Here is a 27,964-nt window from a genome sequence, read left to right as displayed (position 1 = left end):
ATACCTCTATACTGGACTTTACTTTGAATGTACACATCGTGGCTAGACAGTTTTCGTGCTCTCAATAAATAACACTTCTACTTGTGCTATACTGACAACAGTTAGATGTCAATACAGGAACACTATAATTGACTCTTTGTATTTTATTCCAAATTATATATATTCTGTATACTAATTACTACAATTACATTGTGGAGTAATTTTTAACTTTGAACTGTATATGTATTAATATTTTACTACTGTTACTCGGGATTTAATATCCATTTATTAACTTTTTATCTTCTATGAGTATGTTGGGACAGGAAACAGCCAGTGCGCATAGAAGCAAGTTTTATAGTTTGACACTATATGTTGGAGACGTTGTCATTATTTAAAATACATTATGATAGTGTTGTATACAGAGCTCACTAATTAGCCGGACTTCGATTGGAAGCGAGGGTTAAGTTCTGTGCCAAAGCTCTCCACATGTGGAGGTTACGTAATTATCTTTGCATCCAATCGGACACTCTGTTTAATGGGGGCGTGTCGCTGCTCCGGTTGATATAGAGAACACTTTCAGGCAGACGGTAAGATCCTCTGAGGAAGAAGGCTGCAAAGAAATAACGCCTTTGAAACGCGTCAGGATAACTGGTCTGCACTATCTACACTTTAAAACTTTTAGCAAGGAGCTGTGGACTATTGGTCACAGAGTGACGTTTACATTATCTGTTCTTTCACTCTTGGTCTGCGGACTATGTGCTATGCTTTTAAATACCTCATACACTATTGAGGTTTTTTATTGTGAGTGTTGCATTTGAAATAAATTGAACCTGTAGTGAATTTATCAACAGAGTTGCACTATTATTTTCTATATTTATTTTACATGCACATGGCCACTTGAGACCTAGACATCGGCAAAGACAGAGACAAAGTCCCATCAGCTGTTTCATATATCCCTGGGAGACGGAGGAAGTTTCTGCTGACACTACGCGACACTTACCTCATATTGATTGAGGTTAAGGAGTGTGAGTAGATACCCGAAGCGGAAGTTATACTCCGAGCACTGGGGTTTATTGTTTTCAATCTATCTACCTTATATGGGGCATCGTCTTGGTGTTTAATTCACCCTGTCACTTTTGGAACTGCTATCATCTGTTCAAGTGCTACTAGCACTATAGCTTATGACATTGTAAAAGACTTGTATTATCATTATTTATTATCTGTATTGTTTTTTATGCTGAATATTTTTGCTGTTTATATTTATATTTATATATTTTTATATTTATATATCTTGATTAATACTGAGCTTTTGGATATATTATATTTTTTTATTTTTATCAGGCTAATCTAGAATTGCATAGTAATTTTATTTATATTTTTATTTACATGTGGAGTCTACTTTGATTCTAAGTATTTCAAGTCCTTTTATATTTGACATTGCAATACATATACTCTCTAAACCTACTTCTGTACACTACAGTTTACATACAGAGTACCTAGTCTATTGATTAAGAGATACAGATAGTCTATCCTCTTTCTATTCTTTTATTCATTTATGTATTTACTTACTTTTACTCTCTAAATAGGGATAGTTGTTCTGATATACTACTGATTATTGTTCTACTATATAACACCAGTGACTGCGCCCTTCTTTTATCTATCTTTTCTCTTTTTTTGTGTGTATATATATATATATATATTTATATATATATATATATATATATATATATATATATATATATATATATATATAATATATATATTCGTATTTTGGAAAGCTTTTTTTTTCATTGCAAATCTTTGGGACAAAGGTCCATTTTACATTAAGTGATTGTAGTACTTACAGACCCATTTGCTACCCCTTTTCACGTCTGTTTTTCTCTATAAATATACATATTCCATGTATCTGCCCATATTGTATGAGCATGTATATCTAACTCTTTGTAAAGACTGCCAAAAAGATAGAGAAGTCTTCTGCCAAAAATAAAAATAAAAACTATTTCTAACTTGCTTTTCTTTTTTCCAGAAAAATAAGATAGACAATTTGGATCCAATCATAACCTGATAAAGACTCTAAAAGTCCTAGGCAATATATTATATTCTGAGTAACAAAACACAGCAATGCCAATTCTATACTTCAGGTACACATATACAATGGTTTGTAGGTGTACATATTAGGGCTCTGGAGGTAAAGTGGCATTATGGAGTTATAGGACATATATACATTCGTATTTTGTGGAATTTTTCTACCAAATGGTTGCTCTAAATCCAGAGGGAGTTCACTGGAAATCTCAGAGGTTCCACTACACACAGACATCATTGTTTGGCTTTTTAAAGGACCAGTAAATACATTAGATTTGCATTATCAACAAACGCATGATAAAAAGACAGTCTGAATTCAAATGAGTAGTAGATTTTTTTCTGACAAATTTCAGTTATGTCTATTTCCACTCCCCCTGTATCATGTGACAGCCATCGGCCAATCACAAATGCATATACCTATAAAATGTGAATTCTTGCACATGCTCAGTAGGAGCTGGTGACTCAAAAAGTGTAAATATAAAAAGTCTATACATTTTGTTAGTGAGGGTAAATTGGAAAGTTGTTATGCAGATACCAAGTTTGCATTGCAGTAATCCATGACCGCTTTAATACCTGATGCTATAAAGATGAATTAAACTGAGAAATTTTAAGAAAACATACTTCACACCATGGGCCCCATGCATGAATCTGAATAGTTTAAAATAAACAATGACTCATAACAATTTTATAATCACCTATTGATGAGTAGTAGACTAGTGATAGGACATAGACAAAGATTCCCCAAATTCCTTTCCTTTTTTATGTAACCAGGTAGAAGCAATCTATTTGTCTGATAACAATGCTATTGACAAGATATTTAAGTGATAGTAATGCTAGCAATATTTGAGATGGAGTTTAAATCATCAGTTGTAATGAAGATGCGCTGTAACTTACTTTTTAATGTAGCGCTGAAATTCAAACACCCCACACTCTGGCCGCCCACTTCAAAAGTAATTATTTTGTTGAGCTATCAGTTTGAACTGTTCTCCAATTATAACTCTGACCATATGGCCTTTTTGTTGTAGATGGAGAATATTTTAAACCGATACCTCAACAAAGAAAATTGTTTTGAAGTGGGCGGTGGGAGCGCCAGGAATCTGAAATCAGCGCTACATTAAAAAATAAGTTATTGCACATCTTCATTACAACTGATGCATTAAACTCCAACTAAAATATCTCTAACATTCCAGACAAAGGAAAACGTTTACTATCACTTTAACTAAAGAGCCTCAAATGTATACAAACTTGCAACCCTTGTCAACCACAAGTTGCATCAGTTAATAAAACTGCAAAAAGATAATATTGCAGATTTATGTAATGTCTAATGAATAAATAGTAATAAAGACAAGTCTTCCATTTTAATTTACATTTTTTGTTCTTTATCTTTCTTCATTGCCTTGCTTTCTGATTTTCCTAATCTGAACTGCATGGACAATTTACTGTTAAATATCCTCCCATTGAAAGTGTTCCCAATGATCCATTTTATCTGCTGGAGTGTAAAAAAATCACTCTCAAATAACTCTTAATATTATTTTGTCATTTGAAATACATTTTTTTTTTTTTCTTAAAACGGTCACCTATACTGAAAATTTCAATACTGCCATTTTGGTTATAAAAACATGAGAGGCAGCAGAAGAAATAAACCTCCCAGTGGAGAATGAAAGAGATAATCTGGTCCACTTGAAAGGGTATTCCTGAAGCTGCTTTGAATAAAATGAACTCTTGTCAGCTGCTTACCTCTTTAACTGTACACAATAGTCTAAGCAGACTTTAAAAGCTATTACTGTTTCAGCTGCATATGCACATACGCTGTGCGTGACCTGTGCAGCTGACAGAGCACACAGTAGCAAGTATCATGTTAAAGGGACATGAAACTCAACATTTTTATTTTACGATTCAGACAGGGCATAGCATTTTAAACTTGTCAATGTTATTTTATTATAAAATGTTATTTATTCTCTTGGTATCCTTTGTTGAAAAGGAATAAAGTACATTTGTTATACATTTGCAAGAGCACTAGATGGCAGCACTTTTTCCTGCCATGTTGTGCTTGACATGTACACACTCCCTACCTAGGTATCTATTTAATTCTGTATTAAAGAGATACCTAGGTAGGCATCTGGAACACTACATGTGTGCATGGCAGGAAATAGTGCTGCCATCTAGTGCTCTTGCAAATGGATAACATTCTTGCAAAACTGGTGCTATATAGTGCCCCAGAAATGAGCCAGCACCTAAGCATACATCCCTGTTTTGCAACGAAAATTGCATGCTCTACCTGAATCGTGAATGAAAAATGTTGGGTTTCATATTCCTTTAACAATGACTTTTCTTGTGCATCACAAAACCTACTAACGGATCTGAGCAAGAACAGTCTTTGAATGCGGATGCATGGAAAATGCCCAGCATATGTACATATGCCGTTAAAACAGTGATAGATTTTATTTGAAACATGTTTTATAAAACAAAAATACTACCAAATGTTTCTATTCTATTGCTATAAATATGTACATCTCAAGTTTGACTATTATTTCCTTTTAACCCATTAAGGACATGGACATACCCTGTACATTGTGTCTCCTTAAAGGGACATGAAACCCAAAAAATGTATTTCATGATTCAGATAGAGAATACAATTTTAAACAACTTTATAATTTACTCCAATTATCTAATTTGTTTCATTCTCTTGGTATAATTTGTTGAAGGAGCAGCAATGCACTAATGGTTTCAGACTGAACACATGGGTGAACCAATCACAATCGATATATATATTCAGCAACCAATCAACAGCTAGAACATAGGTTCTCTGCTGCTCCTAAGCTTGCCTAGATAAACCTTTCTGCAAAGGATAACAAGAGAAAGAAGCAAATTAAATTATAGAAGTAAATTGGAAAGTTGTTTAAAATTGTATTCTCTTTCTGAATCATGAAAAAAATTGTGGGTTTCATGTCCCATTAAGCAGGGTTTGGCCCTGTAATAATACACTTCTTGCCAAACGTGGTGAAATAGGCTATTACAACATGCTTCACTCCTGGCATCAGGCTATAGACCGGTGTCGCTGATGTATTTATTTAACCACTTTAATTGAAAACAACAGCCAACCTACAGGCCACCTCAGCTGTCAATAAGGGAACATAAAAGTCTAAATAGATTTTCAAGATTCATTTAGAGCATTTTTTCCAAAAAATCCAATTTACTTTGACCATCAAATTTACTTCATTGTGTCTCTATCATTTGTTAAATACATTTAATAAGCACTATATGGCAACAGTGTTTGCACCAATATAAAATATATAAAGTACTCAAGAATGATGCATGTTCGCAAGCCTACCTATGTATGCTCTTCAAGAAAGAATAACCAGAGGAGTTTTTTAATTTAATTGCAGCCTGTTTGAATCATGAAATTTAATTTTGACTTTCGTGTTCCTTTAATCTACCCATAAATAATGATCCAAGACGTTCGAATGTTGACCCTAAAGAAATTACCCTAATAACTTCCCCCTTGGAAGTAGATCTAAACAATGCACCAAATCGGCCCCTGAATTGCATTGTTTGTTGGGCTTTAGATAAAGTTTTCACGCAGCAATTAAGTTCCAATTTTTTTTCTCCATAATCTGAAAACTGATATGTAAATTGTATGCCCCATGCAACTCAACAATATAGTTTCCTCATTATTTCATCTTCATATAAACCAAAAACATCATGTTAGACCTGCTGTGATAGATGCTGTAGTATCTGCAAATATGTGACACAGCTCTACAATACCTAAAATTAGTTTGGTGAAAGAGGTGGCAAATTTTGCACCCAAAACACTTTGCAGATCATACCTACATTCAAAAAGAAAATAATATATGTATAGTAGTGTCCTTTTTAAAATGCCCCCCGGAGAGCAGTAGCGCCGGGTGTAAATACTACACATGCAAAGTGTTGCCCTGCAAGGTGACAGCTTCCTAGGGAAGGCTGCTGCCATATTTGTAATGGAATGAGCTTTGGATGGCATGTTGGTACAATTTAGTGCAGGTAAGTGCCACCAGCTGACAGAAATTCAGACTTAATTTAATCTGTCATAAAAAAAAGTTAAAGCATTGCTCTGTGCATGCTACTATATAATAAACAGGGAAAAAAACATAATTTATGTAAGAACTTACCTGATAAATTCATTTCTTTCATATTAGCAAGAGTTCATGAGCTAGTGACATATGGGATATACATTCCTACCAGGAGGGGCAAAGTTTCCCAAACCTCAAAATGCCTATAAATACACCCCTCACCACACCCACAAATCAGTTTAACGAATAGCCAAGAAGTGGGGTGATAAGAAAAAAGTGCGAAAGCATAAAAAATAAGGAATTGGAATAATTGTGCTTTATACAAAAAAATCATAACCACCACAAAAAAGGGTGGGCCTCAAGGACTCTTGCTAATATGAAAGAAATGAATTTATCAGGTGAGTTCTTACATAAATTATGTTTTCTTTCATGTAATTAGCAAGAGTCCATGAGCTAGTGACGTATGGGATAATGAATACCCAAGATGTGGATCTTCCACGCAAGAGTCACTAGAGAGGGAGGGATAAAATAAAGACAGCCAATTCCGCTGAAAAATAATCCACACCCAAAACAAAGTTTAAATCTTATAATGAAAAAAACTGAAATTATAAGCAGAAGAATCAAACTGAAACAGCTGCCTGAAGTACTTTTCTACCAAAAACTGCTTCAGAAGAAGAAAACACATCAAAATGGTAGAATTTAGTAAAGGTATGCAAAGAAGACCAAGTTGCTGCTTTGCAAATCTGATCAACCGAAGCTTCATTCTTAAATGCCTAGGAAGTAGAGACTGACCTAGTCGAATGAGCTGTAATCCTTTGAGGCGGAGTTCTACCCGACTCAACATAAGCATGATGAATCAAAGACTTTAACCAAGATGCCAAGGAAATGGCAGAAGCCTTCTGACCTTTCCTAGAACCAGAAAAGATAACAAATAGACTAGAAGTCTTTCGGAAATCATTAGTAGCTTCAACATAATATTTCAAAGCTCTAACTACATCCAAAGAATGCAACAATCTTTCCTTAGAATTCTTAGGATTAGGACACAATGAAGGAACCACAATTTCTCTACTAATGTTGTTAGAATTCACAACCTTAGGAAAAAATTTAAATGAAGTTCGCAACACCGCCTTATCCTGATGAAAAATCAGAAAAGGAGACTCACAAGAAAGAGCAGATAATTCAGAAACTCTTCTAGCAGAAGAGATGGCCAAAAGAAACAAAACTTTCCAAGAAAGTAATTTAATATCCAGCGAATACATAGGTTCAAACGGAGGAGCTTGAAGAGCCCCCAGAACCAAATTCAAACTCCAAGGAGGAGAAATTGACTTAATAACAGGTTTTATACGAACCAAAGCCTGTACAAAACAATGAATATCAGGAAGACTAGCAATCTTTCTGTGAAAAAGAACAGAAAGAGCAGAGATTTGTCCTTTCAAGGAACTTGCAGACAAACCTTTATCCAAACCATCCTGAAGAAACTGTAAAATTCTAGGAATTCTAAAAGAATGCCAAGAAAAATGATGAGAAGAACACCAAGAAATGTAAGTCTTCCAGACTCGATAATATATCTTCCTAGATACAGATTTACGAGCCTGTAACATAGTATTAATTACGGAGTCAGAGAAACCTCTATGACTGAGGATCAAGCGTTCAATCTCCATACCTTCAAATTTAAGGATTTGAGATCCTGATGGAAAAAAGGACCTTGCGATAGAAGGTCTGGTCTTAACGGAAGAGTCCACGGTTGGCAAGTAGCCATCCGGACAAGATCCGCATACCAAAACCTGTGAGGCCATGCTGGAGTCACCAGCAGAACAAACGAACGCTCCTTTAGAATCTTGGAAATCACTCTTGGAAGAAGAACTAGAGGCGGAAAGATATAGGCATCTTGCCTCCTGAGATTCCCAAACCCCTTGTGCTGTCAGAGACCCCCAAACAGCTCCCCAACCTGTCAGACTTGCATCTGTTGAGATCACAGTCCAGGTCGGAAGAACAAAAGAAGCCCCCTGAACTAAACGATGGTGATCTGTCCACCACGTCAGAGAGTGTCGTACAATCGGTTTTAAAGATATTAATTGAGATATCTTTGTATAATCCCTGCACCACTGGTTCATCATACAGAGCTGAAGAGGTCGCATGTGAAAACAAGCAAAGGGGATCGCGTCCGATGCAGCAGTCATAAGACCTAGAATTTCCATGCATAAGGCTACCGAAGGGAATGATTGAGACTGAAGGTTTCGACAAGCTGAAACCAATTTCAGACGTCTCTTGTCCGTTCCAGATAGATTCAGAGTCATGGACACTGAATCTATCTGGAAACCTAAAAAGGTTACCCTTGTCTGAGGAATCAACGAACTCTTTGGTAAATTGATCCTCCAACCATGTTCTCGAAGAAACGATACAAGTCGATTCGTATGAGATTCTGCTAAATGTGAAGACTGAGCAAGTACCAAGATATCGTCCAAATAAGGAAATACCACAATACCCTGTTCTCTGATTACAGACAGAAGGGCACCGAGAACCTTTGTAAAAATCCTTGGAGCTGTTGCTAGGCCAAACCGCAGAGCCACATACTGGTAATGCTTGTCTAGGAAAGAGAATCTCAGAAACTGATAGTGATCTGGATGAATCGGAATATGCAGATATGCATCTTGTAAATCTATTGTGGACATATAATGCCCTTGCTGAACAAAAGGCAGAATAGTCCTTATAGTTACCATTTTGAATGTTGGTATCCTTACATAACGATTCAATATTTTTAAATCCAGAACTGGCCTGAAGGAATTCTCCTTCTTTGGAACAATGAAGAGATTTGAGTAAAACCCCAGCCCCTGTTCCAGAACTGGAACTGGCATAATTACTACAGCCAACTCTAGATCTGAAACACATTTCAGAAATGCTTGAGCCTTCACTGGATTTATTGGGACACGGGAAAGAAAAAATCTTCTTGCAGGAGGCCTTATCTTGAAGCCTATTCTGTACTCTTGTGAAACAATGTTCTGGATCCAAAGATTGTGAATCGAATTGATCCAAATTTCTTTGAAAAATCGTAATCTGCCCCCTACCAGCTGGTCTGGAATGAGGGCTGTACCTTCATGTGGACTTGGGAGCTGGCTTTGTCTTTCTGAAAGGCTTGGATTTATTCCAGACTGGAGATGGTTTCCAAACTGATACCGCTCCTGTAGGGGAAGGATCAGGTTTTTGTTCCTTATTGTGACGAAAGGAACGAAAACGATTAGCAGACCTAAATTTACCTTTAGATTTTTTATCCTGTGGTAAAAAAGTTCCTTTCCCCCCAGTAACAGTTGAAATAATAGAATCCAACTGTGAACCAAACAATTTATTACCCTGGAAAGAAAGGAAAGCAAAGTTGACTTAGAAGACATATCAGCATTCCAAGTTTTAAGCCATAAAGCTCTTCTAGCTAAAATAGCTAAAGACATATACCTGACATCAACCCTAATGATATCAAAGATGGCATCACAAATAAAATTATTAGCATGTTGAAGAAGATTAACAATGCTATGGGAATTATGATCTGTTACTTGTTGCGCTAAAGCTTCCAACCAGAAAGTTGAAGCTGCAGCAACATCCGCTAAAGATATAGCAGGTCTAAGAAGATTACCTGAACATAGGTAAGCTTTTCTTAGAAAGGATTACATTTTCCTATCTAAAGGATCCTTAAAGGAAGTACTATCTGCCGTAGGAATAGTAGTACGTTTAGCAAGAGTAGAGATAGCCCCATCAACCTTAGGGATTTTGTCCCAAAACTCTAATCTGTCAGATGGCACAGGATATAATTGCTTAAACTGTTTAGAAGGAGTAAATGAATTACCCAAATTATTCCATTCCCTGGAAATTACTTCATAAATAGCATCAGGGACGGGAAAAACCTCTGGAATAACTACAGGGGGTTTAAAAACCGTATTCAAACGTTTAGATTTAATATCAAGAGGACCAGATTCCTCTATTTCTAATGCAATTAAGACTTCTTTAAGCAAAGAACGAATAAATTCCATTTTAAATAAATATGAAGATTTATCAGTATCAACCTCTGAAACAGAATCCTCTGAACCAGAGGAATCATTATCAGAATCAGAATAATGACGTTCATTTAAAAATTCATCTGAAAAATGAGAAGTTTTAAAAGACTTTTTACGTTTACTAGAAGGAGGAATAACAGAGATAGCCTTCTTAATAGATTTAGAAACAAAATCTCTTATGTTAACAGGAACACCCTGAATATTAGATGTTGATGGAACAGCAACAGGTAATGGAACATTACTAAAGGAAATATTATCTGCATTAACAAGTTTGTCATGACATTCATTACAAACAACAGCTGGAGGAACAGATACCACAAGTTTACAACAAATACACTTAACTTTGGTAGATCCAGCATCAGGCAGCAATTTTCCAGAAGTATCTTCTGATTCAGGGTCAATCTGAGACATCTTGCAATATGTAATAGAAAAAACAACATATAAAGCAAAATTGATCAAATTCCTTAAAAGACAGTTTCAGGAATGGGGAAAAAATGCCAATGAACAAGCTTCTAGCAACCAGAAGCAAATAAACAATGAGACTAAAATAATGTGGAGACAATAATGACGCCCATATTTTTTAGCGCCAAAAAAGACGCCCACATTATTTGGCGCCTAAATGCTTTAAGCGCCAAAAATGACGCCACATCCGGCAACGCCGACATTTTTGGCGCAAAAACGTCAAAAAAATGACGCAACTTCCGGCGACAAGTATGACGCCGGAAATGACAAAGAAAATTTTTGCACCAAAAAAGTCCGCGCCAAGAATGACGCAATAAAATGAAGCATTTTCAGCCCCCGCGAGCCTAACAGCCCACAAGAGAAAAAGTCAAATTTTAAGGTAAGAAAAAATTGATTATTCAAATGCATTATCCCAAATAATGAAACTGACTGTCTGAAATAAGGAATATTGAACATCCTGAATCAAGGCAAATAAATGTTTAAACACAAATATTTAGAACTTTATATAAAAGTGCCCAACCATAGCTTAGAGTGTCGCAAAAATAAGACTTACTTACCCCAGGACACTCATCTACATGTAGTAGAAAGCCAAACCAGTACTGAAACGAGAATCAGTAGAGGTAATGGTATATATAAGAGTATATCGTCGATCTGAAAAGGGAGGTAAGAGATGAATCTCTACGACCGATAACAGAGAACCTATGAAATAGACCCCGTAGAAGGAAATCACTGCATTCAAATAGGCAATACTCTCTTCACATCCCTCTGACATTCACTGCACACTGAGAGGAAAACCGGGCTCCAGCCTGCTGCGAAGCGCATATCAACAAAGAATCTAGCACAAACTTACTTCACCACCCCCATGGGAGGCAAAGTTTGTAAAACTGATTTGTGGGTGTGGTGAGGGGTGTATTTATAGGCATTTTGAGGTTTGGGAAAACTTTGCCCCTCCTGGTAGGAATGTATATCCCATACGTCACTAGCTCATGGACTCTTGCTAATTACATGAAAGAAATAACCAATGTATATGTAAATGCTGGACACAAAAGAGGTTAAACTAATATTTGTTGTTACTGGCAGCTAATGGGACTAATGTCATTAACCTCTGATTACTACTTACTAATGTCAAGGGAGTAAAATACCAACTTTGTGAGCGTTAGAGGCACTAAAGAGGAGTAAAATCACTGATCTGTCTGTGTTACTTGTATTCAGGGTGGGGTAATATCATTGTCCACTGTGTATAACTGGCACACAATGGTTTTCCCACGTATCTCTTTTGCAGAGGACAGTTAGGGACAAGTATAAAACATATTAAACTCGATTTTATTGGCCGATTTATAACTGTTCTCAGCAGAGATCAAACAGAAAACTAGTTTTAAACATGGTGGTGCCAACTACTTTATAGAATCTAGAGTACTTTACAGAAACTAAACTATTATATCTCCAATATTAAAACAAATATAATTGCAAAATAAATCTACATAATATCCTAAGGCTAATCTTTGCATTAAATACATCATTATGTCTAGCATGTATTTACTGTTTAATATCCCTTTACGTTTACAACTAGAATGTGATGCAATCTGTCCCAAAGCAAGCCATCTAAATGAATCAGAGCATTGCATTAAAGGGACATTAAACACCTCAAGATATTAATATAAATTGTTTAATTACATGTAGAAAAACAACTTTGCACTATACTTTAATTATTATTTTTTTCTCCTTTCCTGTAATTTAATTCTGAAAATTGTGGCCTTTCCAATTCATGTTCAACTTGGAAGCGCAGGCAAAGCTATATTCCAAACAGTCATTGGTTGCACACTCTAGTAAGCCATTTATAACCATTCCTAATTAGCCTCATGCAGAAAAGGTAACCTAAGTTACAATATGGTGGCGCCAACTGCTTTATGAAAATTAGAATGTTACCCTTATTTTTTCAATATTTAAACAACTAATATAATTTTTTTTAAATACATCTACAAATTATTCTCAGGCTAGTCTTTGTTCTGAATACATCTTACAAGCAATGATTTATTTAGTGTTTTTATGTCCTTTTAAGTTCTGAAATAGTCCCTGCAAAGGGTGACATAGAAGCTTTCAAACTGCCATTTATTGAAGAGCAACTAATTTATTTACCTTTCATCACTAAGCAAAACTATAATTTTCATCAGTTGCCAAGACTACTTTACTTATCACATCTACCTGGTGAAAAGATAATCTGGGAGGTGCAAGCCATTATATTTACTTGCCTGACAATTCATTTTCAAACCTGACAAAACAAAATATTATTTGTGCATCAAAAATAAAAATATAAAAGCTCTTTTACTTTAGGGAAGTCCAATAGGAAAACAGAATAAAATATATCTGCTATAAACGAGCATGATATAGAGACACCTCTTTGCTTTTCTGAAAATAAATGTGCTTGTCCTACACAACCTAGAGAGGCCAAAAAGCAAATTCTTTATTCTGCAAAGGCTGCAAATCCAAAGACTGGCTTAGGCAATTTGCAGCATTTTAAAAACCAAGATGGCAGATTTTACTTTCTGGCTTCTCTAGGGAGCATGGGACAAAATACAATTTTAACACAAAAGAAAGAATTACTATTCTCTTTTTTTTTAGGATTGTATATATAATCCTATCTCTATGTAAAAAAGACAGTGAAATTACTACATACGTTAATCCGCCAATTACAGTACACTCGTCATTTCAACCTAAGGCTATGAAAAAATAATGTGAACCATCATGAGAAATACTTTGTATAAATAATACAATAATTGCAATATTATATAATTAGTAGTAGCATACTAGTCAATGACATATCTAAAATACTGTTTTGTACTGTATGATGTGGGATTCCATAGATACAGACTAAAGTTTATGCAGCACATTTCAGATGCAGAAACAGTAAAAGGTAGAGTAAAATAAATCAGAGGATTTTGCAGAATATAAAGAGATTTACTTTGTTAAAAAGCTCTTACAGCTTGCATCCATACTGAAACCAGCTGTTCTAGGTCCATCTTGGCTTGGTTGGATAATTCTAAAATCCTTTCTCTGTTTTCATGGCTGGTATACGCAGAGTCTGTGAAGTCTTCTGTATGTTCCAGAATAACCTCCAACAGCGTGGATATATTCTCCTTAGATAGGAAATAAAGGTTCTCTCTGAGTCCTTCAACTTTACTCTAGAAAGAAAGAAAAAATGTCCTTTAATGGTTTGCATAAAGATACATAAATTAGACTAAAAAATGCTTATTGATTCAGGAGGAGGAGAGAGCCTTCCCCCGAAGAGTTTACAAAACCACATATAATATTTCTTCTTGTAAGTCAAAGGTGGTCACCAAGTTTTTATACGCTGTTTATAGCAAAGTCTTTTTTTTTGCCAGAGTTCAAATTTGCAAATTAGTTTTTTTTATTAGTGTAATTTTAGTGTTATTAGTAAATCAGTCCAGGAAATTAAATTCATTACAAAAGCTAAAGCACAGTATTTTGGGTATATATTTTTTTTTTTATTATTATTAAAAAGGGTGGTTAATATATACTTCATCTTATATATGAAAGCCATAAAAAGTTAGTTGTCTCCATTGTTATAGTCTATAAAAATTAAATACATATTTTTTCAAAAATATGGCACAGTCCATGCCTTAACAGGGAGTACAAATACAACAAAAATATTTTAAAATACAGAATACATTTTCTGTTTGTGCATATAAAAAAAAATAACATTTCTTAAATGTAATTATCAATGTATTTTTAAAATTAAATGTTTCCTTAAAATCACTTTTTCCCCAAAAATGATATTACAAACATAAGTTTATCATATGTAAAACCTAAAAAAATGAAATGAAAAACATTTGGGGCGAGATTACAAATACGGCCTAGGCTTCAGCGCAACTGTAGAAACCAACGCCGCCAGTAAGTTCACTTTGCACATCACGTGAATCACATATACTGCCGTAAGTCGGATAAACTGGCGATGTTCAGAAATGTGCGGAAATAAACCTGACACGTCAAAACCCCTATATCCGCCATCCCCCCACATCCCAACTAATAATAAAGGGTATTAACCCAACTAATCTAACCCCCCCCCCCCAAAAAAAAAACAAACAAAAAAAAAAACTAACTCTAACCCCGAAAACAGGTACTCACCATTCCTGAAGTCCGGCGTGTGAAGGTCTTCTTCCAGGCGGCTCCATCTTCATGCAGCGCAGGGACATCTTCTTCCTTCATCCGAAGCAAAGTCAATAGGATTTAAACAGCTCTCATCCTATTGGCTGATTTCAAAATTTCAGCCAATAGGAATGCAAGGTACCCCAATATAAAACAGGTACCTTGCATTCAATCTTCAGTGTGCGGCAGAGATCGCATGAAGAGGATCCTCCACGCTGGATGTCTCCACAGCCGCTTGTTCCTGCTCCGCCGTGCCTTCGCTCTAGATGAAGAAAGAAGATGTCCCCATGCTGGATGAAGATGTAGCCGCCTGGGAGAAGACCTTTATTGCCGGACTTCAGGAATGATAAGTACCTATTTCAGGGTTAGAGTTATTTTTTTTTTTTTTTAGATTAGCGCTTTTAATTTTAATGGGCAGCCAAGGAGCTGATTGCCATACAAATACCCCTTTAGGTTTCTTAGAGTTAGGTTTTTTTTTTTATTTTGGTTGGTGGGGGGTTTTACTTTTAGGGGGTTGTACTTTATTTAGGTAAAACAGCTGTTTGCTTTAGGGCAATGCCCTACAAAAGGCCCTTTAAGGGCTATTGGTAGTTAAGTGTTAGATTAGGCTGTGTTTTTATTTTGGGGTGGCTTTTTTGTTTTTATAGGGGTATTAGGATAGGTTTAATTTTTTGTATTTTGGACATTTGGTTTATTATTTTTTGTAATCTTAGATTTTTTTCATTTTTGGTAATATTAGCTTTATTTTTTTACATAATCTTCTTAGGTTTCCTTGTTTTATTTTTACTGTAAATGTTAGGTATTTTTATTTTAATAGGAAGTAGGATATTTTTATTTTGTTAATTATTTCTTTAGGGAGAATGTTCTTTTTTTTATTTTCGGTAATGGTAGTTGATTTGTGGATAAGTAAGGGGGTTGTTAGGTTCGGGGGCTTAGTGATTAGATTAATTATTTGAGTTGTGGTTTAATAGTGTAATTAGGTAGTTGGCGTTTGTGGGGGGTTGGCAGTTTAGGGGTTAATACTTTAATTTGTTTATTTGCGTTGCGGGTGAATGGCGGATTAAGGGTTAATACATTTTATTTAGTTGGGGGATGGCGGTTGACAGGTAGATACTGCGTATGCGTTAGGTGTTTAAGACTTCCAGGGAGTTACGGTGCATACCTATTCAGCGCAAGGCTTGCTGCTTCTGCCTATGTGTGGCGAGGTAAAAATGGAGTAAAATGTCTCCCATTTTCGCCGTGCAAGTCCTTGCGCTGAATAGTGATACCGACTTGAGATTCCGGTACTATGTTAGTTTATGGGAGTAAAATAGCGGGTAACGGTGTGAAATATCGTGCTGCATTTATATTTGGCATCGTGTATGTGATAGCAATATCCAACTAAAAAACAGCAAGCTTTTGCGGGCGATGCCGCATATGTAATCTTCGCCCCTCAATGTTTTGAGGAAGTTTGTGCAGAGAAATGAATTAGACCTAAGACTTGGAGTGAATATATCATTGAATAGGTTGCGAGGGGGCAATAAACATTACTTCATTATTTAAGTTGTCAAAATATTAGACAAACACAAATTAGTACATTAGTAATTTATAACCATAGAAATAAATTCGCATTTTAGAGAATCCTTTTATAGTATATAGTGTTCCATATAGTTATAGCATTCTATTTTTAAGCAGGTTCCTTTATTTTATTATAAATGTTTATCTCCTGTAAAAAAGAAAATATACTATATGGCCAAAAGTATGTGGACACCTGACCATCACACCTATATGACCTTGTTGGACACCCTATTCCAAAATCATGGCCATTAATAGCACATCCCTTTGTGACTGTAAAAGCCCATGGTCATTAATGGCCTTCCACAAGATTCTGGTGTGTGTCTGTGGGAATTTGTGCCAATTCAACCAAAAGATCATTTGTGAGGTCAGACACTGATGTTTGATGAGAAGGTCTGACTTGCTATCTGCATTTCAATTATCCCAAAGGTGTTCAGTGGGGTTAAGGTCAGGGCCCTCTGCAGGCCCCTTGAGTTCCACCACACCAAACTTGTCAAACCATGTATTCATGGACCTCGTGTTGTGCACAGGGGCACCGCCATTCTGGAACCGGAAAGGGCCTTCACAAAATCTTGCTAGAAAGTTGGAAGCACCCAGTTTATATCCTGTAGCATTACGATGACTGACTATTGGAACTAAGGGGCCCAGCACAAACCCTGAAAAACAGACACATCATTGCTCCTCCACCAATTGCAGTAAGCACTATGCATTCCACTAAGAAGCATTCTTCTGGCACCCTCCACACCCAGATTCTTCCATCAAACTGCCAGATAGTGAAGTGTGATTTATCAGTCAAGAATAAATGTTTCCAAAACTTTAGAATCCACTGGGGGCATGCTTTGCACCACTTCAGCCGATGCTTGACATGTTGATTGATGCTTATGTACAGCTGTTTGGCCATGCAAATCCATTACATGAAGATACCAACTCACAATTGCTAATGTTGCTTCCAGAGGCAGTTTGGAACTGTGTAGTGCGTAATGCAACAGATGAGAGGCAATTTTTACATACTATGCGCTTCAGCACTCAGCTGCCCTGGTCTGTGTTTGTGTGCTACCACTTTGTCACTGGGCTGTTGTTGCCCCTAGATGCTTTCCCTTCACAATAATAAAACTTACAGTTGACCGGGGCAGATCTAGTAGGGCAGAAATTTCCCAAACAAACTTGTAGCAAAGGTGGCATCCTATGACAGTGCCACGTTTAAAGTCACTGAGCTCTTCAGTATTACCCATTATACTGCCAATGTTTCTCTATGGTAATTTCATGGCTATGAGCAATATTTGTGCTCCTGTTAACAATGGGTATGACTGAAACATCTGAACGAATTATTAGGGGTGTCCAGATTCTTCTAGTCATACAGTGTACATAGTCAAAGTTGTGTTCCTGTACCACTCCAGATGAGGATAAAGCTGATGAACCAATGAGAAGTAGGCATACATGCATATGCTTCAGTCACTGGTTAAACAATTGGGGTGTTCCAGGAGTGCAAATCTCAGTGTTTAATCCTATTGAAGGAACTTTTTTTTTTAACACAAGGCAGTTTGATAAAAAAAAATTTTGCAAGAGCCAGGGTTCCCAAAATTTTATGTCTACAGCACAATGTTTTGGATTATTCCGCATGTTTTTTTTTAAAGTTTATTATTTTTTTAAAGAAAAAAAAAATACTAAACAGAAAGATGATAGATACCAAGACATAGACAGGACCACTATAATACTACCTTTCAATATACAATATAAACTGTCAAGTGGACACGATATCTACTACAAACAAAATTAGAGTGTGCAACAATGAGCAATTCAACAGTCCAATAAGCAGCAGAGAAATGGACAGTATCAGTAAAAACCACAGAATAAAATGATTAACAGACAGAGGCGCAGCATGGTAAGGTTGCACCCTATTTTATATTAGTGTTGGTATTGTTCCCCTGGTAGCAGAAATGATCTACAACCTAATCAGACCCATTTGGCCATAATATTCTGCATATGTTATAATACAAACTCTAGATTTTAAAATACACTATGTCCCTGGTCTAAAGTAGTACAAGCCAGGGAATCTGTCCACTCTCATTCCAGGGCTAGAGAAGCAGCATCAGACCACCCACATTTATCATTGTGACGTCCTCCCCCCTCTTATGTGTAGGGTTTATGAACCATCCCTGGCAAATTAGTCTGGGATGACTGACTCCCACCTTCATGGTGGCCAAATGGCTTACGAATAAACCACTGCACAGACACACAAGTGTTTGCAGCTTGATAATTTGATTGTAAAAAGTTAACTGAAAATGGTGTTTTAGTAAATCTGGTTATATAATGGGAACAGATAGGTCCATGAACCCAGGTGGAATTTGACATGGGTGACTCATATGGAAAGCTAACAGTGTTTAAGAGAAATGTCTCTCATATGGGGCCCATTGGCTGGATATTAGCATGACCTTGTGTAAAACTTCACTGTGTTGAACTTTAAGTTTTGAGACTGCTGTCTACAGCTGGCTTTAGACTGTAATGGATGGAGAGTTCGGGGAACATTTCATTCTTTGACTGATACCGAACAGCTACTTCCACACGTATCTTACATTTATTAAAACTTATCTAATCTGCAAAATAATCAAAATAAAAAGTATTGCTCCTCACCTTGAACTCTCTGATGCCTGTATAGATACTGATCGGAGCTACTTCAGCCTCTCCATTAGGTCGGGAGTCTGTCACAATTTCTATGACTTGCTCCAATGCCATTCGCATTCTTTGGAAGACACCCTCTTTATTTAGACGAGCAGATTCACAGTCAGGATGTCTTAGACAAGTCTTTAAAAAAAAAAAAGAAGTATTAGAAAATGAAAATGATAAATCTAACATCCAATATATTTTCACCCCTACTGAAACAAAAACTTGCATTGAGTTCATACAAAAGGTTAACTTATGAAAAAAAACAAATAAACCATTGTTACAATACATGTTCATAATATATTTTGCCCCTTTTGCAGTAAAATACCTCTGAACACTGCTTGTTCCACTCCAGCTGTGATGCCTCCATCATACTTAAAGTAAAGGTAAAGTTTTGTAAATATGAAGACAGCAATGCATTATTTAATATCAAAATAAACTAATCGCTATGTTTATTTTATTATTATTTTTTATTTTGCAACTATAAAATATATATATATTTCCCTACCATTTCGATGCTAACTCCTCCCAACCTCTATTTCCTGCTTTCATGTTCTGTGACGTATAGAGCGGTCCTACCCGCTCTATACGTATCTCTAAAGCGCGTTCACAAATCTACTCCTTTGAAATGCGCCTGTGCAAAGTCAAGAGAGAGGATTTTCAGTATCGGAGACCTCCGTGAAATCCTGCGCATGCGCGAAACAGGAGCGCGCGCGAAGATTAAGATATGAAGTAAGAAATAATAGAGCATGCACAGATCAAGAAGGAGGCAGATGACGTAGGGTGACAGCCGCCTAACGGCCAGAATTTCAATTGGAGATTCTTATAACGTAATCAAGAGAGAACATTTCTAATATGTAACGGGTTGAATTTGCGGGCAATAAAAAAGGTATTTATTATGGCGATATTTACAGTACAATATGAAAAAAATGATGAATGAAACTCATATTTATTTGCGGCAAAGAATGTTATTATAGAAAGACACCCATGTAACTTTACCTTCACTTTAAAGGGACAGTTAACTAAAAAATTATTATTGTTTAAAAAGATAGATAATCCCTTTTTTACGCATACCCCAGTTTTGCAAAGCCAACATGGTTATAATTACTACACTTTTAACCTCTGTGATTACCTTGTATCTAAGTGCCTTCTGACAGCCCCCTGATGACTATTTATTTATTACCTATTGACTTGCATTTTATCCAATTAGTACAGTGTCTGCCACAACCCGCGGCGAGAGCACAATGTTATCTATACGGCTCACAAAAACTAGCACTCCCCTGTTGTGAAAAGCTAATACAAAAAAGCATGTGATTAAGAGGCTGTCTTTAGTGGCTTAAAAACCGGCAGACATTTAGAGGTTTAAAGGTTATAAAGTATATTAATATAACAATGTTGGTTGTGCAAAGCTGGGAAATGGGTAGTAAAAGCATTATCTAACTTTTTAAACAATAACAATTTTGGTGTTGTCTGTCCCTTTAAATTTGTTGACATTTCACAGAACCTGCAACATTCTACATACACAGATATTGCTTAGATAAGAGCACTGGCTCATTTACATTCATTCCTAACGGGTCACAAAAAAAGGACACCAGGAACATGAATTCCCTCAGGCTTTTCAAAGGTTGTAGCTCTAAACATGTCTAGATTTGTAAAACTGTAAACATTTTCTAACAAAATTAATATTAAATGTTTACAAAAAAATATGTTTTGTATGCAGGATTTGTTTCTGTAATGCAGTATTGCAAAGCTTTTATATACTAACCATGTATAAAAAATACTTTAATGTCTCTAGAATTAATAGACTCTTGGGCATTTAAAAAAAAAATATAAACTCCATTATTATAGTCTGTTCGAACAATATTCTTGACTAAACTAATGGGACTTACTTAAAGTGATAGTAAACTTTACATGTTTTAAAATCAAGTCAAAAGCAATTTTTTTTGTAAGCTGTTTGAACAGTTTTCCAATCAACGCTCTACCTACAAAAAAAATAAATGGTGTGAGTGCCTAGAGCGGCAATTGCAGATCAGCTCAAACCATTCACAAAAAAATAATAATTTGGAAGTGGGCGTCCGTAGCTCAGGGTATTAGAATTGCATGGTTAGATTAAAAAGTAAGTTACGCTACTTACTGGATCAGTAAATTCCTTGTTAAATATTGCTTAGATTCCGGAACTGATTTTAAAACATGTAAATTAAAACATCACTTTAATACTAAACTGTTTCCTGATTTTCTTCTGAGTTATAGAAAATGATCACTTATGTATTTTGCAATTGAAGGTTAAAGGGACAGTCAAGTCCAAAAAAAACTTTCATGATTCAGATAGGGCATGTAATTTTAAACAACTTTCCAGTTTACTTTTATCACCAATTTTGCTTTGTTCTCTTGGTTTTCTTAGTGGAAAGCTAAACCTAGGAAGTCCATATGCTAATTTCTTAGACCTTGAAGGCCGCCTCTAAGATGAATGCATTTTGACCACTAGAGGGCGTTAGTTCATGTGTTTCATATAGATAACATTGAGTTCATGCATGTGAACTTACCAAGGAGTGAGCACTGATTGGCTAAAATGCAAAACTGTCAAAAGAACTGAAATAAGGGGGCAGTCTGCAGATGCTTAGATACAAGGTAATTACAGAGATAAAACGTATATTATTATAACTGTGTTGATTATGCAAAACTGGGGAATGGGTAATTAAGGGATTATCTATCATTTAAAACAACAAAAATTCTGGTGTTAACTGTCCCTTTAATTATTATTTTTTTTTTTTTTAAAAGTGTTTGCTTTAAAGTGTGTGTTTTTGCTTTATTTGCTCTTGATGCTTTTTTGCAGAACAACAAATCATATTAGTCTAAAAGGAAAATATAAAACTGCACTTACTTTAGAAGCCGTGAGCAACATCATGGTGCATTTTTCAAGCACTGCTCTGGCTGCTGCCATACTTGCTTTTTTCTTCTCATTTTTCAGATCCTAGAAAAAAAAATAATTTTAAGAAATATTGCAAAGATTTCTGGTATTAATACAACTGTAGAACATACACAGAAAAGCCATTTTTTATAAAACCACTATACAGAAGAGAAAAAAAAAGAATTTCAAAGTCCTCATTACAATTTTATTTGTTCTTCTTGTGGGTCAGATTCAGCATTTTCTCACAGAGATTAAGTTTGAAAAATTGCTACATCACTTTGTCCCCTTTCTATTCCCATGACCAATGCAATTTTTAAGCTAGGTCTTATACATACATTTTGTCTGTCTCCTGTAAGATGCGCAAATTCAACCATTTCATTTCCAAATTGACTGAATATCTGCACAAATTCCTGAAAGCTATTTACTTTCTCAAGGTGCTCCATAGTTGCAAGAACCTAAAATAAAAAAAAAATACATTATTAGTTATATAAAAAGCTAAATATATTCTGTATACTTTGAAAGCAGATATTCGTGGACGAATTTGAAAAACATTTGGGAGCAAACAAGAATACTAAAGTGATCTTTTAAAGCAAAAATTGCATAATCACATTTGTCTTTAGCCCATAGATAAAACAAATAGGTTAAACACATAGTAACCTAAAACCTTGTTTCTCATCCTGTGTTACGTGAGGCATTCTAAATGTTTATATATTATCCGTGGTAAAGATTCAGAAATGTTAAATAGTGCATCACAGGCAGATACATGTTTCAGGTGATAAAAAGGTTATACCGAGAAAGGTGACAGATGAAATATCATAGCAAAATGTTATATATAAATAAATCCATGCAGAAATGGTCGCTAAAAAGTATCAGACCAGTATGTTAAAAGTGAAGTATAGCATAACATCCAGTTTAAAAATACCAAAAGGAAGTGTGTCAAGTAAAGTGTGTCATAGTCCATCAACTAGATAATATGGTGTGACATGATATCTGTTACAGTAGGGTGAGCCTGGTATAATTTTTTTCCCCTGCTTCTTTAAAGTGTCATAAAAAAAAAAACACTTTTTATATATTCATGTGTCAGACAGTTCATAAAGCTTTGCTGTAATAGCAATAAGGAATATTAGATGTTAAAATGTAAATATATCTGATCCCCATATAGTTGCCCTAGTTCACAGAACCAATGTAAACTTGAAACAATAAGAGATAAAAGTGTCTTACCATTTTATTCACATTGGCAGTTTTAAATCAATACTATGTACATGTTGTAGTTACTGGCAAAATATACCCCTAAGGGCACTTGCTACTGAAGAGGTTGAGAAACACTGACCTAAAGTAATTTATGCAAACATTACGGGGTCTGATAAATTACAGCATGTAGTGGTTGCATTAGAAAGTCCTTTTAAGGTTCCAGACACATAAAAAGAACAAACAATAAAATGATTCTAGATTTAAATGCTTTCCCAAACATTGACACCAACACTAACTGCATGTGACACTTGTAACAATTTTCTCAGCTGGAGTCACTCAGAAAAAGCACTAGGAATCATGGCCTGTTCATTAGAATTGGCATGTTAGCTACATTTATTCAATAAATATGAATGCTGAATGCTTGCCAAACACTGTTTCAAAAATAATGCTAACTTTTCCTATATTGAATGTAGCATTTAAATATTTCAGGTAACATTCAACATGTGAATACTAATATTCTAATGCTAATCTAATAGGGCTCAACATAAATTTATGGAAATAACCATTCAAATATTATTCACATAAATTTCATTGGGTATTCAAATGTTAAATTCAAAAGGTTCCTTTGGAACCAAGAATAAGAATGTCAAGAGGGACATAAATTATTCAGTTTCTGCAAGTCATAATTCAACTTTCATGGTTAAGATAGCTCTTCAAATGTGTTCAGGTAAATCCCAGTAGTGTGTTTCTGCTCTAGAGTGAAAGGGACAGTCAAGTCTAAAAAAAAAAAAAAAAACAGAATTTATGTTTACCTGATAAATTACTTTCTCCAACGGTGTGTCCGGTCCACGGCGTCATCCTTACTTGTGGGATATTCTCTTCCCCAACAGGAAATGGCAAAGAGCCCAGTAAAGCTGGTCACATGATCCCTCCTAGGCTCCGCCTTCCCCAGTCATTCGACCGACGTAAAGGAGGAATATTTGCATAGGAGAAACCATATGATACCGTGGTGACTGTAGTTAAAGAAAATAAATTATCAGACCTGATTAAAAAACCAGGGCGGGCCGTGGACCGGACACACCGTTGGAGAAAGTAATTTATCAGGTAAACATAAATTCTGTTTTCTCCAACATAGGTGTGTCCGGTCCACGGCGTCATCCTTACTTGTGGGAACCAATACCAAAGCTTTAGGACACGGATGAAGGGAGGGAGCAAATCAGGTCACCTAGATGGAAGGCACCACGGCTTGCAAAACCTTTCTCCCAAAAATAGCCTCAGAAGAAGCAAAAGTATCAAATTTGTAAAATTTAGTAAAAGTGTGCAGTGAAGACCAAGTCGCTGCCTTACATATCTGATCAACAGAAGCCTCGTTCTTGAAGGCCCATGTGGAAGCCACAGCCCTAGTTGAATGAGCTGTGATTCTTTCAGGAGGCTGCTGTCCGGCAGTCTCGTAAGCCAATCTGATGATGCTTTTAAGCCAAAAAGAGAGAGAGGTAGAAGTTGCTTTTTGACCTCTCCTTTTACCAGAATAAACAACAAACAAGGAAGATGTTTGTCTAAAATCCTTTGTAGCATCTAAATAGAATTTTAGAGCACGCACTACATCCAAATTGTGCAACAAACGTTCCTTCTTTGAAACTGGATTCGGACACAAAGAAGGCACGACTATCTCCTGGTTAATGTTTTTGTTAGAAACAACTTTCGGAAGAAAACCAGGTTTAGTACGCAAAACCACCTTATCTGCATGGAACACCAGATAAGGAGGAGAACACTGCAGAGCAGATAATTCTGAAACTCTTCTAGCAGAAGAAATTGCAACCAAAAACAAAACTTTCCAAGATAATAACTTAATATCAACGGAATGTAAGGGTTCAAACGGAACCCCCTGAAGAACTGAAAGAACTAAATTGAGACTCCAAGGAGGAGTTAAAGGTTTGTAAACAGGCTTGATTCTAACCAGAGCCTGAACAAAGGCTTGAACATCTGGCACAGCTGCCAGCTTTTTGTGAAGTAACACAGACAAGGAGAAATCTGTCCCTTCAAAGAACTTGCAGATAATCCTTTCTCCAAACCTTCTTGAAGAAAGGATAGAATCTTAGGAATTTTTATCTTGTCCCAAGGGAATCCTTTAGATTCACACCAACAGATATATTTTTTCCATATTTTGTGGTAGATTTTTCTAGTTACAGGCTTTCTGGCCTGAACAAGAGTATCAATGACAGAATCTGAGAACCCTCGCTTTGATAAGATCAAGCGTTCAATCTCCAAGCAGTCAGTTGGAGTGAGACCAGATTCGGATGTTCGAACGGACCTTGAACAAGAAGGTCTCGTCTCAAAGGTAGCTTCCATGGTGGAGCCGATGACATATTCACCAGGTCTGCATACCAAGTCCTGCGTGGCCACGCAGGAGCTATCAAGATCACCGATGCCCTCTCCTGATTGATCCTGGCTACCAGCCTGGGGATGAGAGGAAACGGCGGGAATACATAAGCTAGTTTGAAGGTCCAAGGTGCTACTAGTGCATCTACTAGAGTCGCCTTGGGATCCCTGAATCTGGACCCGTAGCAAGGAACCTTGAAGTTCTGACGAGAGGCCATCAGATCCATGTCTGGAATGCCCCACAATTGAGTAATTTGGGCAAAGATTTCCGGATGGAGTTCCCACTCCCCCGGATGAAATGTCTGACGACTCAGAAAATCCGCTTCCCAATTTTCCACTCCTGGGATGTGGATTGCAGACAAGTGGCAGGAGTGAGTCTCCGCCCATTGAATGATTTTGGTCACTTCTTCCATCGCCAGGGAACTCCTTGTTCCCCCCTGATGGTTGATGTACGCAACAGTCGTCATGTTGTCTGATTGAAACCGTATGAACTTGGCCTTTGCTAGCTGAGGCCAAGCCTTGAGAGCATTGAATATCGCTCTCAGTTCCAGAATATTTATCGGGAGAAGAGATTCTTCCCGAGACCAAAGACCCTGAGCTTTCAGGGGTCCCCAGACCGCGCCCCAGCCCACCAGACTGGCGTCGGTCGTGACAATGACCCACTCTGGTCTGCGGAAGCTCATCCCCTGTGACAGGTTGTCCAGGGACAGCCACCAACGGAGTGAATCTCTGGCCCTCTGATCTACTTGTATCGTCGGAGACAAGTCTGTATAGTCCCCATTCCACTGACTGAGCATGCACAGTTGTAATGGTCTTAGATGAATTCGCGCAAAAGGAACTATGTCCATTGCCGCTACCATCAAACCTATTACTTCCATGCACTGCGCTATGGAAGGAAGAGGAACAGAATGAAGTATTTGACAAGAGTTTAGAAGTTTTGATTTTCTGGCCTCTGTCAGAAAAATCCTCATTTCTAAGGAGTCTATTATTGTTCCCAAGAAGGGAACCCTTGTTGACGGAGATAGAGAACTTTTTTCTACGTTCACTTTCCACCCGTGAGATCTGAGAAAGGCCAGGACAATGTCCGTGTGAGCCTTTGCTTGTGGAAGGGACGACGCTTGAATCAGTATGTCGTCCAAGTAAGGTACTACTGCAATGCCCCTTGGTCTTAGCACCGCTAGAAGGGACCCTAGTACCTTTGTGAAAATTCTTGGAGCAGTGGCTAATCCGAATGGAAGTGCCACAAACTGGTAATGCTTGTCCAGAAATGCGAACCTTAGGAACCGATGATGTTCCTTGTGGATAGGAATATGTAGATACGCATCTTTTAAATCCACCGTGGTCATGAATTGACCTTCCTGGATGGAAGGAAGAATTGTTCGAATGGTTTCCATTTTGAACGATGGAACCTTGAGAAACTTGTTTAGGATCTTGAGATCTAAGATTGGTCTGAATGTTCCCTCTTTTTTGGGAACTACGAACAGATTGGAGTAGAACCCCATCCCTTGTTCTCCTAATGGAACAGGATGAATCACTCCCATTTTTAACAGGTCTTCTACACAATGTAAGAATGCCTGTTTTTTTATGTGGTCTGAAGACAATTGAGACCTGTGGAACCTCCCCCTTGGGGGAAGCCCCTTGAATTCCAGAAGATAACCTTGGGAGACTATTTCTAGCGCCCAAGGATCCAGAACATCTCTTGCCCAAGCCTGAGCGAAGAGAGAGAGTCTGCCCCCCACCAGATCCGGTCCCGGATCGGGGGCCAACATCTCATGCTGTCTTGGTAGCAGTGGCAGGTTTCTTGGCCTGCTTACCTTTGTTCCAGCCTTGCATTGGCCTCCAGGCTGGCTTGGCTTGAGAAGTATTACCCTCTTGCTTAGAGGACGTAGCACTTGGGGCTGGTCCGTTTCTGCGAAAGGGACGAAAATTAGGTTTATTTTTGGCCTTGAAAGACCTATCCTGAGGAAGGGCGTGGCCCTTGCCCCCAGTGATATCAGAAATAATCTCTTTCAAGTCAGGGCCAAACAGCGTTTTCCCCTTGAAAGGAATGTTAAGCAATTTGTTCTTGGAAGACGCATCCGCTGACCAAGATTTTAGCCAAAGCGCTCTGCGCGCCACAATAGCAAACCCAGAATTTTTCGCCGCTAATCTAGCCAATTGCAAAGTGGCGTCTAGGGTGAAAGAGTTAGCCAATTTGAGAGCATGAATTCTGTCCAAAATCTCCTCATAAGAAGAATCTTTATTGAGCGCCTTTTCTAGTTCATCGAACCAGAAACACGCTGCTGTAGTGACAGGAACAATGCATGAAATTGGTTGTAGAAGGTAACCTTGCTGAACAAACATCTTTTTAAGCAAACCCTCTAATTTTTTATCCATAGGATCTTTGAAAGCACAACTATCTTCTATGGGTATAGTGGTGCGTTTGTTTAGAGTAGAAACCGCCCCCTCGACCTTGGGGACTGTCTGCCATAAGTCCTTTCTGGGGTCGACCA

The 27,964-nt window shown here is 37.0% G+C and overlaps 1 protein-coding gene across 1 annotated transcript in view; it reads right to left on the bottom strand.

Annotated features, from left to right (window-relative positions):
- CTNNAL1 (catenin alpha like 1) overlaps positions 1 to 27,964 on the bottom strand; it is a 727,303-nt gene that overhangs the window by 346,043 nt on the left and 353,296 nt on the right. The window contains exons 4-7 of the mRNA XM_053714583.1: positions 22,238 to 22,357; positions 21,876 to 21,965; positions 18,965 to 19,135; positions 13,594 to 13,794 (exon numbers count right to left, since the gene is read on the bottom strand). Of these exons, the coding sequence (XP_053570558.1) occupies positions 13,594 to 13,794; positions 18,965 to 19,135; positions 21,876 to 21,965; positions 22,238 to 22,357 (582 nt within the window). The remainder of the gene's footprint in view (positions 1 to 13,593; positions 13,795 to 18,964; positions 19,136 to 21,875; positions 21,966 to 22,237; positions 22,358 to 27,964) is intronic.

Source organism: Bombina bombina, chromosome 5 (assembly GCF_027579735.1).
Source record: "Bombina bombina isolate aBomBom1 chromosome 5, aBomBom1.pri, whole genome shotgun sequence".
NCBI classification, from domain to species: domain Eukaryota; kingdom Metazoa; phylum Chordata; class Amphibia; order Anura; family Bombinatoridae; genus Bombina; species Bombina bombina.
The sequence above is the reverse complement of the archived record's forward strand: the minus strand, read 5'-3'. Positions and strand labels throughout refer to the sequence as shown.